The sequence below is a fragment of the Phyllopteryx taeniolatus genome, chromosome 1, assembly GCF_024500385.1.
Source record: "Phyllopteryx taeniolatus isolate TA_2022b chromosome 1, UOR_Ptae_1.2, whole genome shotgun sequence".
Lineage (NCBI taxonomy): Eukaryota > Metazoa > Chordata > Actinopteri > Syngnathiformes > Syngnathidae > Phyllopteryx > Phyllopteryx taeniolatus.
The window spans coordinates 37,160,778-37,175,213 of NC_084502.1; the positions used below are offsets into that span (position 1 = coordinate 37,160,778).

The 14,436-nt window shown below is 41.0% G+C and overlaps 1 protein-coding gene across 3 annotated transcripts in view; it reads left to right on the forward strand.

Moving 5' to 3' along the window:
• flna (filamin A, alpha (actin binding protein 280)) overlaps positions 1 to 14,436 on the forward strand; it is a 60,452-nt gene that overhangs the window by 36,064 nt on the left and 9,952 nt on the right. The window contains exons 13-33 of one of the 3 annotated variants that reach the window (XM_061792882.1): positions 63 to 259; positions 404 to 517; positions 887 to 1,030; positions 1,124 to 1,247; positions 2,361 to 2,521; positions 2,635 to 2,725; positions 3,051 to 3,220; positions 5,783 to 5,900; positions 6,110 to 6,222; positions 6,306 to 6,455; positions 6,550 to 6,868; positions 7,741 to 7,914; positions 8,007 to 8,169; positions 8,265 to 8,425; positions 8,766 to 8,933; positions 9,969 to 10,092; positions 10,374 to 10,530; positions 10,604 to 10,793; positions 12,154 to 12,177; positions 12,580 to 12,827; positions 14,008 to 14,082. In XM_061792882.1, coding sequence (XP_061648866.1) covers positions 63 to 259; positions 404 to 517; positions 887 to 1,030; positions 1,124 to 1,247; positions 2,361 to 2,521; positions 2,635 to 2,725; positions 3,051 to 3,220; positions 5,783 to 5,900; positions 6,110 to 6,222; positions 6,306 to 6,455; positions 6,550 to 6,868; positions 7,741 to 7,914; positions 8,007 to 8,169; positions 8,265 to 8,425; positions 8,766 to 8,933; positions 9,969 to 10,092; positions 10,374 to 10,530; positions 10,604 to 10,793; positions 12,154 to 12,177; positions 12,580 to 12,827; positions 14,008 to 14,082 — 3,185 coding nt within the window. The remainder of the gene's footprint in view (positions 1 to 62; positions 260 to 403; positions 518 to 886; positions 1,031 to 1,123; positions 1,248 to 2,360; positions 2,522 to 2,634; positions 2,726 to 3,050; positions 3,221 to 5,782; positions 5,901 to 6,109; positions 6,223 to 6,305; positions 6,456 to 6,549; positions 6,869 to 7,740; positions 7,915 to 8,006; positions 8,170 to 8,264; positions 8,426 to 8,765; positions 8,934 to 9,968; positions 10,093 to 10,373; positions 10,531 to 10,603; positions 10,794 to 12,153; positions 12,178 to 12,579; positions 12,828 to 14,007; positions 14,083 to 14,436) is intronic. The other 2 variants (XM_061792900.1, XM_061792892.1) reach the window with 2 other exon arrangements.

The following is a 14,436-nucleotide window of genomic DNA, read 5'->3' on the forward strand; positions in this document are numbered from 1 at the left end:
TTTAAGTCTTCACTGTTGCTTACATCCTGGTTGCTTTGCTAAGCTCTCATTGCTCTCTTCAGGTTTCTCTGTGGAAGGTCCATCTCAGGCCAAGATTGAATGTGATGACAAGGGTGACGGTTCTTGTGATGTGCGCTACTGGCCTACAGAGCCTGGTGAGTATGCAGTACATGTGCTCTGCAACAGTGAGGACATTCAGCACTCCCCCTTCATGGCTGAGATTGTCAACCCACCTGCCAAAGACTTCTATCCTGACAAGGTAAGCAACAGCTACGGTGACGCAAGAAACTGTCATGGTGTTGCTAACATAACACATTTAATGGTGGCCTAAGCTTTTAGACAGGACTGTAATTCACTTCATAGATGTAACCTTCTGCTTAACGAGTCGGTGTTATTTTTCCAGGTTAAGGCATATGGTCCAGGTCTTCAAAGCAGTGGTTTGGCTGTTGGCAAGGCCACTGAGTTTACAGTGGATGCAAAGCAAGGTGGAAAAGCTCCACTGAAGATTGTTGCCCAGGTAAAGTTGTCATACACAAACAATTGTAAATCTGTATTATAAAACTTAAATTCAAATTACATTTTTTTTTTTTTTTTATAAATAAGGTTAAAACTCTTGACAGTCGTTAACCACTTTAATGCATATTACTGCCACCTACAGGGCAAAAGTTAAACCATTGACTGCTGTTCAAATTTACTTTCCCACCCCCACATTAACTGCACTGCACCCAACAGGCTTAAAAAAAAAAAAAAGTTTGTCTTCCATTTACAGGGGCTGTTCCCTGCTCTGTTTCCCTTCTAAGCTAAGAGGAGATGTGCTCTGTTTTTTTAAATGTTTGATTTCTCTGAGGCATAGCCTGTTACACCTTGGTTGTCCTGAACTCTACAGGATGGGGAAGGCACTCCTTTGGATGTGCAGGTTAAAGACAATGGCAATGGCACATACACCTGTGCTTACACACCGCGCAAACCTCTGAAACACACAGTCATGGTCTCCTGGGGAGGAGTCAACATTCCTGACAGCCCTTTCAGGGTATGTACACTCTGAAGTTTAATCAAAGTTGACACAGATTTTTCTTCAAATGACATTTTGTCACAGAGTGCTCTCTTTTGCATTGCCCCACAGATGAACGTTGGTGCAGGCTGCCATCCAAACAAGGTGAAGGTATCGGGACCTGGAGTGGCCAAGACAGGTCTCAAGGCCTTTGAGCCAACATATTTCACGGTTGACTGTGCCGAGGCCGGTCAAGGTAAATATGGGATAAGTTGTTTCCTTCCACAAGACTAAATCAAGACATTTTGTAACTCTAACTTTGTAACTGTAGCAAGATTTCAAACATTACGCATTCCACTTTTCATAATTGTCTGACCTTTAAATGCATACATCTGATGTAACTGCGCATTGTTAAAGGGTTCTGTTTTCGCACGTTAATTTCTCTAAAATGGTGTTACTAGGTTTCATGTGTATTGCTGGGCCCCATAATTATATACCGTAATTTCTTGTGTAATGCGCACCCCCAAAGTTACCCATGTATAACGCATTTTTGAAATGCATGATTTTGTTTCTACCCATGTGATCAAAACATGAAGTATTATCTGTATTTTGTTAGTTTTTTCAAATAATTATTCTGAAGTTAAAGACCTTATTTGAACACAAAATACTTTTATTTACTTGCTCTTATTTTGAAATTCACAGCCCTACTTTTTATTTCGTAAATGAGAAAACACAGAGTTGTGCTCGTATGTCTGATTGCCCAGGCAGGATGTGTACAGTTCTTTTAAGAAAACATGAAGGACCAGGCGAAACGCATGTAATTTTATTTTAATGGTATTCAAATTAAACTGTCAAGCATTTCAGAAAAGCATTATCATTAAACAAAACATAACCATGTAGAAATTAATGATGGTTGTTGTTCAGTCTTCAGTTGTATTAAAAAGAAAAAAAAAAAAGAAATTTCACAAATTCTCCCTGGGTATGTAAACTTATGAGCACAATTGAACATATATGCAGTCATAAGTACCCCTGTCATATTGGAATGAAAGTGTAGTCTACACCTTTTTCATAACCTCTAGGTGGCGTACTCGAATGAAAGTGTACAACTTTTACATAACCTCTAGGGGGCGCTGTCATAGTGGAATGAAAGTGTACAGCTTTTTCATAACCTCTCGATGGCGGCATACATTGAAAAAATGTGAAAGTCTTTTTCATTTGCCCCTATACCCATGTATAATGCGCACTATTGTCTTTTGACAATTTTTGGGGGGTAAAAAATGCGCATTATACACAAGAAATTACGGTACCATCGCATTATTGGTTATGCAAACACGAGTGTATCGTGATTTTGCTTTTCTGTTATCCAAAGGGGACATCAGCATTGGAATCAAGTGCGCCCCTGGTGTTGTGGGGCCTGCAGAAGCTGACATAGACTTTGATATTATTAGGAACGACAATGATACATTCACTGTCAAATACACACCACCTGGAGCAGGCAGCTACACCATCATGGTTCTGTTTGCTGACCAAGTGAGTTACAGTATATAATATATTTTCATTCTGTCATGAAAGTTGCATATATACTGTCAGTAAGTGAGAAGTTGTCTTTTGACCATATTCCGTTTCATGTTTGTACTTTTCAGGCTATTCCAATGACACCAATCAGGATCAAGGTGGATCCTGCTCATGATGCCAGTAAAGTAAAGGCAGAAGGCCCAGGACTCAGCCGCAGTGGTAAGGGTACAATTTCATTCCAATTTTCTATTTCTGTATTACTTATTTATTTTTATACACAATTAATGCACACAAGCTTTCATGGCTAAAAAATACATTTTAGGATTAAAAGGTTTCTACACACTAGTGTAATTATCCCCGCTATACTGCAGTTCACGCTTCAGTCCTGCTATATTGCAGATTTATTTTTTTGTTTGTACAATATTTTACCATTGTTCATTCTTTCTCAAAATATAATTTTTGTTTGAAGGCCAGAAAAAAATTAAGTGCTGTAAATGCAATAAAAACATGCCTAGTCCAATTAACCTTCTGCTGTCTTTGCTAGGTGTTGAATTAAACAAGCCCACTCATTTCACCGTGACCACTAAAGGAGCGGGAAAAGCAAACCTGGAATGCAGCTTTGTCGGCCCCATCAAAGCAGAGGCTGTTAAGGACTTTGAAATCATTAACAACCATGACAACACACACACTGTGAAATACACTCCTGTACAGCAGGTAAGGCCCTAACATGTAGACGGAACCAGAATATTAAACAGAAGATGAATTCATAATTCTCCAGCAACAACAAAGTCCAGCCACTAGTTAAAGATGTTTTGTTTTTAATAGTTTAGCGCAGTTCTCAGGTGTTTCCCTGACATGCTTTGGTCAAAAATACAGAAAAAATAATTACAGGGCACTTAACATCGACTTGTAACACACTGGTTGAAATCACTCTATTTTGGAGGGAACTGTTCTTATTCAAATGAGCCACTGCATACCATGCCCACCTATACTGTGGAATGTGCCAACGCAAGAACAGTTATTACCCTGACAACTAGGCACGGAGCTACAGGTTGGCTCTTTGTTGAGCCCAGACTTTTAAAAAAAAAAAAAAAAAAAAAAAAAAAAAAAAGTTGAGTGAAAACTGTGTAGCATGAATTGTATTCTCACTCATGGAGGCAGCACTTCATCACCAAGCCCCTGAATTATACTTGTCAATTAGTTGAAGCTCTGTGTGTGCCGCATGCAGAAGACGTGACGCCAAACACAATTTAGCCAAGCCTTTGAGTATGTATGTTAAGCATGTATAGTAGCTATAAACTTTTGTTACCCCATAAGTGAAAATATACTGAACAAAAAATATAAACTCAACACTTTTTTTTTTTTTTTCTTTTTTTGTGAGCTGGACTCAAAGATCTAAAACCTTTTCTACATACACAAAAGGCCATTTCCCTCAAATATTGTTCACAAATCTGTCTAAATCTGTTCGTGAGCATTTCTCCTTTGTCGAGATAATCCATCCCACCTCACAGGTCTGGCATTTCAATATGCTGATTAGACCGCATGATTATTGCACAGGTGTGCCTTAGGCTGGCCACAATAAAAGGCCACTCTGAAATGTGCAGTTTTATCTCACAGCACAATGCCACAGATGTCGCAAGTTCTGAGGGAGTGTGCAATTGGGATGCTGACTGCAGGAATGTCCACCAGAGCTGTTGCCATTGAATGTTCATTTCTCTACCATAAGCCGTCTCCAAAGGTGTTTCAGACAATTTGGCAGTACATCCAACTGGCCTCACGACCGCAGACCACGTGTAACCACACCAGCATGTTCACCTCCAAGACTGTCTGAGACCACCCACCCGGACAGCTGCTGCAACAGTCTGTTTGCATAACCAAAGAATCTCTTCACAAACTGTCAGAAACCGTTTCAGGGAAGCTCATCTGCATGCTCGTCGTCCTCATCGGGTTCTTGACCTGACTGCAGTTTGTCGTCGTAACTGACTTGAGTGGGAAAATGCTCATATTCGATGGAGTCTTGCATGTTGGAGAGGTGTTCTCTTCACGGATGAATCCCGGTTTTCACTGTTCAGGGCAGATGGCAGACAGCATGTGTGGTGTCATGTGGATGAGTGGTTTGCTGATTGTCAACGTTGTGGATCGAGTGGCCCATGGTGACGGTGGGGTTATGGTATTGGCAGGCGTATGTAATGGGCAGCAAACACGGGTGCATTTTATTGACGGCATTTTTTGCACAGAGATACCGTGACGGGTTCCTGAGGCCCATTGTTGTGCCATTCATCCATGACCATCACCTCATGTTGCAACATGATAATGCACTGCCCCGTGTTGCAAGGATCTGTACACAATTCCTGGAAGCTAAAAACATCCCAGTTCTTGCATGGCCAGCATACTCCCCGGACATGTCACTCATTGAGCATGATTGGGATGCTCTGGATCGGCGTATACGACAGCGTGTTCCAGTTCCTGCCAATATCCAGAAACTTCGCACAGCCATTAAAGAGAAGTGGACCAACATTCCACAGGCCACAATCAACAACTTGATCAACTCTATGCAACAGAGATGTGTTGCACTGTGTGAGGCAAATGTTGGTCATACCAGATACTGACTGAACAATATTTGAGGGAAATGGCCTTTTGTGTATGTAGAAAAGTTTTCATGTTGGAGTCCGGCCCACAAAAAATGGGAGCAAAAACAAAATTGTTGCGTTTATATTTTTGTTCAGTGTAATTGTATCCAAGTGCTCATGATTGGAAGAACCGACACAATCTTCCCCCCCCTTTCTTTCGGCTTGTCGCATTAGGAGTTGGCCACAGTGTATAATCTTTTTCTATCAGTGCAATCTATCTTCTGCATCCTCATTTCTAATACAATCTGGCCTCTTCACTCACTACATACAACCTTTTCTTAGGGCTTCCTGTACCTCTTTTGCCTGGCAGCTCCATCCTCACTCACTCACCTGAACGTGTCCAAACCATGGAAGTCTGGTCGCTCTTTGTCTCTAAAGCATCTAACCTTGGCTGTCCCTCTGAGCTAATTTCAATCATGCTACATTCTAGCACAGACTCTTCCATCACTTAACACATCTGACACTTTTCTCCACCCGTCCTAACCTGCTTGGATCAGTTTATTCACTTCCTTTCCACACTCACCATTGCGCTTAACTGTTGACTCTAAAGTTCTCTACTAACACAATGGAGTTGTTGTTTTATGTCACAAGCTTGTCATTGACATTGACCGTGACACCTTGAATCTCAATTCCTTCCTGAAATCAGGGTCCTCTGGGGCTTGCTGTGACTTATGGTGGAGATCATATACCCAAGAGCCCCTTTAATGTGGCTGTGGCGCCTTCACTAGACCTCAGCAAAATCAACATCACAGGCCTGGGGGACAGTACGTGCTCATCATTCCTGTTTTAAACCATAGTTAATAGTTCAATGTTGTTTCTACACGCTGATGCTTTTTCATTCAAAACTTGTTTTCATGCACATTTAGATACATGCTGCAATCTGATCAACTTGTTGTTTCAGTTTTACCCCAAGCTTTTTTTTTTTTTTTCCCCCCCCCAACTCTACATTACTGTGCTTGTGTGTTTACTGTAGAGATGTCTGTAGGCAAGGACCAGGAAGTGATTGTGAAATCAAAGGGTGCTGGAGGTCAAGGCAAAGTGGCAGCCAAAGTGACAGCCCCCTCAGGAAAGCCTGTTGCCAGCAAGGTGGAGTATATTATGTCCAAAGTAATTTTTACAACTTGTTTCATACAGAATACAAATGTTGACGTATCGAATCATCTTTTTAGGTTGAGCCTGGGCTGAGTCCAGAAACCAGTCACGTGAAGTTCATCCCACGGGAAGCGGGGCCATACCAGGTTGAACTGACTTACGATGGAATCCAGATCCCTGGCTCTCCTTTCACACCTATAGCTTATCCTGCCACAGACCCCTCCAAGGTAATTGTGAATGACTACATGTGCACAGTTTTCATGAATTAAATTCTAGAGATGCAGGCCTTAGTTGTTAATGCATTTCATAATCTCCTGTCAGGTCCGCTGTTCTGGCCCAGGCTTGGAGCGTGCCAAGGTTGGGGAAACAGGGGAGTTCATTGTAGACTGTACCAATGCTGGCCCAGCTGAACTGACCATAGAGATCATTTCCGATGGTGGTACAGAGGCTGAAGTTCATATCCAGGATAATGGGGATGGCACATACACAATCACCTACATTCCCCTTTATCCTGGCTCGTACACTCTGACAATCCGCTACGGTGGCCAGGATGTGCCCAACTTCCCAGCTCGGCTCACAGTGGAGCCAGCAATCGATGCCAGTGGAATCCGTGTGTTTGGACCAGGAGTGGAAGGCAAAGGTGAAACAATTTGGAGAATAGAAGGGTTATAACCTTAAATTTGTCTCCAGATGTTTTTCTGGTTCATGTACTACTCAGTATTCATTGGCAAGGATAATAGACATGAATGTTTGATTTACATTGAGTTTCAATACCTTAGATTGTTTTTAATCTACTTAAGTGTTCCTGTGCATATTTAATAGCGATAGCCACAAATTTTACTGTTTACAAAAAACATTTTTTTTTTTTAATAAACATAATGAACTTGGTCCCTGTCCAAGCAAAAAAAGCTGGCGACTTTGACAGTATAATACAAGTAAAATTACTTCCACAATGCTACTTTTATTTATTTATTTTTATGGCAGGTTTGCTGCTGAAATTCTCAATTGTTTGGTAGGAGAAGTCTTAAAAAATGATTTTAAAAATTCAATTTCACTAAATTATTTAGTTCATTCCTACAGGGGTGGGGGGGTTTCCTCTCCAGTGATGTAATGATCTAAATGAACTTTTTTCCTGAACCCCATTTTATTTATTTTTTAAAATCAATAGTAACCACAAACTACCATCTTGTAGATTTGGCATGCTGAGTCATTTGGTTGAGTTTGGGGTGAATGACTTAACAAGGAAATAGACATACATCATGGTTTCTTCAGAACTCTTCTAGCTCTAACTACTGAGTTTCCAGTTAATAGACATCAAAAAGCAGGTGTACCTCTGTGGTGGAGGTCACAAATGAGTCACACACTGACTGCCAAGCACTGGTTTCAGTGGCGTTGTCCAACCTTTAACAAAATTACATTGATTCAGTGGGGTATCATTAGGGCACGATGACATTACATTAGAACCTTTTAAAATTTGCAGCACATGAAGTTGACTTTCATTTTTTTTTTTAGGTGTATTCCGTGAAGCCACCACAGATTTCACAGTGGATGCTCGAGCTCTTACACTTTCGGGAGGTGACCACATCAAAACGCTAATCAGCAACCCATCAGGAAGCCGTACTGATAGCCTGATCACCGACCTTGGAGATGGAACCTATAATGTAGAGTACACGCCCTACGAAGAGGGTTAGTAGCAACATACCGTCCTCCCAGTTTAGAGAGAGTGCATTGTTGTTTCTGGTACACAGGCTTAAATATGTTTCCTGTGTATGCTTTAGGTCCACACAATGTGGAGGTCTCCTATGATGGCACCCCAGTGCCAAAAAGTCCATTCCGTGTTGCCGTCACTGAAGGTTGTGATCCGGCCAGAGTACGCGTGCATGGTCCTGGCCTGAAAAGTGGCACTACCAACAAGCCCAACAAGTTTACAGTGGAGACACGGTAAATGGAACTTGAAACCTTTAATTGAAAGCTGTTTCAGCAAATTCACTGCTCTATGAAGTGAGGGATTTTCCCATTTTTATATTTATTTACAGGGGAGCAGGCACTGGCGGTCTTGGGTTGGCGATGGAAGGTCCGTCGGAGGCCAAAATGTCCTGCACTGATAACAAGGACGGTAGTTGCAGTGTTGAGTACATCCCCTATGAGCCGGGAACATACAACCTCAACGTAACCTATGGAGGACAACCCATCAATGGTACTCAACTTACGAAAAAACTACAGCTAGCTACCTCTCAGTGTTAATGTGTACACGCTGTCTGTCATCTGTCCATCATTGCTTAACGTACACTCCAAAAAAATCAGGTAGGGATTTTGGGTGAAATTTCAGGATGAACCTTAAATGCACTATAACTTTTACAAAGTAACTTTATTGGACCGTCTCTCTACTTTTAATGCTGAACGGCAAATTCACAACAGGCGTTTGACCAATGGGTTACCTGGTTCAATTAGAATTGGTATTTTAAGTTATTTTCATCATGCAGGGAAATGTGTATTCTACATTTCATTTGTCTAAACCTGATGTGTTGTCTTCGCAGGCAGTCCTTTCTCAGTGCCAGTCAGTGACACAGTGGACAGTTCCAAGGTGAAATGCCAAGGTCCAGGGCTTGGCAGCAATGTCAGGGCCAATATTCCGCAGGCCTTTACAGTGGATGCTACCAAAGCTGGAGTGGCTCCATTGCAGGTTCGCGTACAGGGACCCAAAGGTGTGTTCCTACATTTTCACGACTCTGTTGTGATAAATGCTTGTTTTAAGATGACATTTACTGCAGTATTACAAAAATGATCATTTGATCTTTTAGGTGGTATTAACATAATTTCCCTTGTATAATGCGCACCCCCAAAGTTGACCCCAAAAATCAGAAAAACCCCTCTTCCTATGTATAATGCGCACCCATGACTTTGTCCATTGATTGATTTTATATGCAATAAATGTTGGTAGTGATCCCCTCATTTTGTCCTAAGTCTGTTCAGTATTACAAAGGTTTGCTTGTTCTTTAGTAATGTATCACTGTGGCGCACCCTCGTGTTTAGTATTAGCACTGCAGCTTTACTGAGGTATTTTTCACCTCCCACGTGACCATTGGCATGGCAGCCGGCTTGCTCAACGTGCTGAAAGCTAGAGAGGTCATGTACCCGTATAACATGTGCAATATAATAAAAAATTGTTATTGTGAATGTTAATACAGCTTACGTGTGTTTATTCCCCTTCTGCAGCTTTTGTTGTCTTAAATATTTAGTTTATCTTGCACCAGGAGTGAATGTATTATCTGGGCACATAACCATTCTAGCTTTCAGTATGTTGTACAAGCCGGCTAACATGCCAATGGTCACATGGGAGATGGAATATAGCTCTGTAAAGTCGGAGTGTTAAAACTAAAAACTAGGGTGCGCCACAGTAATGCATACATTACTCAAGAACTAATAAACTTTAGTATTAATGATACTGCAGTGTCAAAACTATACACTAGGATGCATCACAGCCTTGATACTTACACACAATAAATGAATTATAACATTTTAAATGTGAACATAAATATGATGTAAACTAATAAATCACAAGATTTAAAAATAATTGTTTGCTTTTCTAAAGCGTATCTTCCCTGTGAAGAAATTTTACTGTACTAACTTTTACTATACCCATGTATAATGCGCACTATTGACTTTAGAAACATTGTTTGGGGGGAAAATGTGCTTTATACATGAGAAATTACGGTTAAAATAAATGATTTGTCTATTAGGTGTGGTGGAACCTGCAGAAATTGTGGATAATGGCGACCAAACTCACACGGTCAACTATGTTCCCACTAGAGAGGGTCCGTATTCCATTAACGTCTTGTATGCTGATGAGGAAATCCCACGCAGGTACCACACATGCAGACTTTAACCATAGTAGTCTTCTAAGACCTGGTACACGGAACAATTTTTCAGATCTTATAAGATCTTTTTTTCTGTGAAAGATCCCACACGCAAAGATAAAAAATCAGGCATTTTAAAGGTTTGGTCGTATTGTTTGGTGTGCTCCAATAATTTCGCCACACAACACACACAAAGATTCTGTTCTGCCGCCGGTGGTGGGGAAGGTGTAAATTATGGACTTTTTTATATACCGGGCCTAAGGCACTGAAATATATCTCCTGTTTCAGCCCCTATAAGATCAAGGTGCTTCCTACCCACGATGCCAGTAAAGTCCGTGCTAGTGGGCCCGGTCTGAACACCACAGGGGTGCCTGCCTCTCTGCCTGTAGAGTTTACTATTGATGCCAAAGATGCAGGGGAGGGACTGCTGGCAGTGCAAATCACTGTGAGTCTCTTGGCATGTAAGGAATGTAGTGTAACAAAATTGGTATCGCTGTTTAATGAGTAAGTATGTGCAGGATCCAGAAGGAAAGCCAAAGAAGGCCAACATCCGTGATAACCATGACGGAACGTACTTGGTGTCCTATGTTCCGGACATGACAGGCAGATATACTATCTTGATCAAGTATGGAGGAGACGAGATCCCATATTCACCATATCGCATCCGGGCCTTGCCCACAGGAGACGCCAGCAAATGCACTGTCACAGGTATGCACTGAACATCCTCTATACTTTTGCTCTTATACCTGTTGATATTGGCATGCAGGTAAATTTCCTCCGACTAAATCTTTCCAGCCCTTGAGAAATCAGTCGCAGTCAGTTTTTTTTTTTTTTTTTTTTTTTTTTTTAAACTTGTTAACCATTCTGTTGAGTACTGAGTATGTCTTTGAGTCTCCTGAAAAACACTATGCAGCTGCCATTTATTATTAACAAAGGAAATCATTCAGAAAAGACCATCCAGCTAGGCAGAAAGGTGGACTCTGACCTAAACCCGACCCTACTTTTACAAAACAAACAAATCCAGCATTCTGGTATTGACTATGCGTGGCACTAAAATCACCTATTCAGGGACCAGACTGGTTTGGGCTTGGATTTCTTGTGCCTTCTGGTGGCTGCTGCCAAGTTGTCAAAGCCGTTCTGCCTACTTAACGATGCATCAACAACTGCCCAAAATAATAGCTGTTAGATCACTCAATATGATTGACAAACTCTTCTTGGCAATTACAAAAACATATATGCCCATCCATCATCGCTATTTTTTATTTTTTAAACATTTGCCCAAAGATCTTCATACTGTTCATTCTTAAATCATTGTACTGCATTTATGTCCCTGGATTTTACTTTTAAATTTTGTTTCCATTTCTTCCATACTCCCCCAGAAATGTTAGTTCATATTTGGGATTTTTCTTTCCAGTATGTTCAACCCTCAAACATGTAGATTCCAAATTATCCGCCATTTACTGAATTACAGTACCTTGAAAGCAATCTTTCCGCTAGGAATTTACATTGCTTGCTTATATTGTGAGAGGAAAATAGGCCAACAGTGATGCACATTTCAGTATTTGGGTTTCGATTTTAAGCTTTGCTTCGAAATGTAGTTCCCGCTCTAATAAGATTGCCGGTTTGGGCTGCTGCTCCCTGCTACACTGCATTTTCATCACTGGGTCACATTGATGGGAGCAGAGCCATGCCCATTGGTTTTAACCTCTGGAGGTTTGAATTATGGGACCGCGTGACCAGTGATTGACGTAAGCCCATAAATGTCTCTGCTTCTCAGGAGCTTTTATGTAAAAATCAATTCTGCTGCTGCTTCTTATTTGAGAACTTCTCATGTATTTGTTGTTTCTATTGCTGTTACACTCCCTAGCCCATTCACTGTTCCACAAATGCACACACCCCTCCTTGCTTCACACAGCACTTATCACAGTTCTATTTATTTATATTTTTTATTTTTTTTCATTTGAGTTTTTGGAGTGCACAAAAAACAAATCACCCCCACGCCTACCTGACCATGTGTTTGTCACTTTTGTCTTTTGCACATCCTGCTTGTCACCGTTCCTACTATCAGTCTCAATCGGAGGTCACGGTTTAGGTAAGCCTATGGAGCAACTTTATACTGTGGAGGAACGCCTGTCTTTTAGCATGGAAACAACACTGGGCTCGAATTCTCTCTTCTTTTACACCTTTTACATTTCCCTCTTCCCTTTTACTGCCCAGTTCTCATTTCATGTCCATTTTGCCCACATCATCATTTTGATACACTAATACTAACTCAAAAAAAAGGTTAAGTTGGCATGCTGAACCGGCACGTCGGCTAATCAAGCTTCGTTCTACATAGAAATATAACATTACAGATGTGGGGCAAATAGTTTCTAGATTTAACATGACTAGATTTCATCTTTAACCTATTCTCTTGGTGGTGAAATGTGCATGCTAAATGAGTACCGTAAGAGTGCAAGACTATCATATACTTGATAATTTTTCAATCCCACAGGTGCTGGTGTTGGCCCAACCATCCAGATTGGGGAACAAACAGTCATCACTGTGGATGCCAAGGCAGCAGGGAAAGGCAAAGTGACCTGCAGTGTGTGCACACCCGAGGGAGCAGAGGTGGATGTAGATGTTGTCGAAAACGAGGACGGCACATTCGACATCTTTTACACTGCGCCACAGCCCGGCGAGTATGTCATCTGCGTCCGTTTTGGAGGAGAGCACATTCCCAACAGTCCATTCCAAGTCACGGTGAGTGTATTTGTAGGTCAGCTTGGTATAAAAGTATGCAGTGTAAGACAATGAGCACAACAAACTACAGCCTGATCTGACTAGATTTTACAGGACCCAGATACTATGTAATTTGCAAGATTTTGGGCATACAGTGGGGAATTAAAAATTACCGTATTTTCTCATGTATAATGCGCACCCATGTATAATACGCACCCCCAAAGTTGACCTCAAAATTATGGAAAACCCTTCTACCTATGTATAAGGCATTTTTACAAGGTATGATTTTCTTTCTACCCATATGATCAAAATATTAAGTGTATTTTGAAATGCACAGCCCTACTTTTATTTAGTAACTAAGAAAACACACAGTTGTGCTCATATGTTTGATTACCCAGGCAGAATTTGTAAGATGGGTACAATTATTTGAAGAAAACATAAAGGGCTAGGCGAAATACATTTTATTTTAATGGGATTCAAATTAAACTGTCATGCATTTCAGAAAAGCATTATTACACAAAACATAACCATAAAGAAATTAATGATGGTTGTTGTTCAGTTATCATTCTTAAAAACAAAAACAATATTTCACAAATTCTACCAGGGTATGTAAAGTTATGAGCACAACTGTACATGTATGCAGTCATGGGGATGCGCATTATACGAGAAATTGCGGTAAGTCATGATTCAGTCAACGTCAGCAACTGGAAATGTCTGGAATATGAACATAGAGTATCCATAATCCTAGTATTTGTTGAATTTAGTTGAATTTGCATAGTACAAAACTAACATTGTCACCTCATGTAAACTGGGTTCAGAACCACAGTTCTTATACATTCGAGCAAGCACTGGAAAAAGGTCACCTCTAACAGAAGCCTGCATAGAACAAAGACTTATGGTGGTGTGAGAGAGCTATGCACACAGCTTTTTGACTTCAGAAACAGGACAGTGCCCAGAATAGTGAAGAGACTCTTTACAGAAGACCTTAATGTTCATTTATGAACATTTTATTCCTGTAACTTCTGTGTATTTGCGAGACAAGGAAGAGCATAATGGGTCTTCTTAAAGAAAACCTCTTTGAGAAATGTACCCCTGGTCTCATGGTCTCTCCCCACAGAAATATGATTGGATCCAGGTGGTGTCACATTGTTTTACTTCCCAACAATCCCCTCTATTTTTCCCAACCTCTCGCCCTCCCCAGGCGCTGGAGGGATCTCCATCAGACCAGCTCATGCAGCAGTGCCAAATGCCCCAGTACTACGCTCAACAGCCCTGGGTACCTAACTACTCTGTCCCACGCTTTTCAACATTTGTTAAACATAAATGGGTCCTACCTCTTCTTTTCCATTCTCTTTCCCGACTTCCTTCCTATGCTCTGCACCATCAAACATCTCTGGCGCTGGTCTGTGCAGTCTCTCATTGCAGGTGTCTCACCTGAGAGGCATTTCTTTCTCATCCTCTGCCATTTTCCTACATTTCATTAACAGGACTCCTAACATGGACAATGCAAAAGAGTTGCTCAGTAACAAAGAGACACTGGTTAACAATTATATAGCGAGTGCTGCAGTCATTATTTGATTAAGTCAATAAATTGGCATTCAGCTAAAAATCAAGAGTTTGTTATGAATCA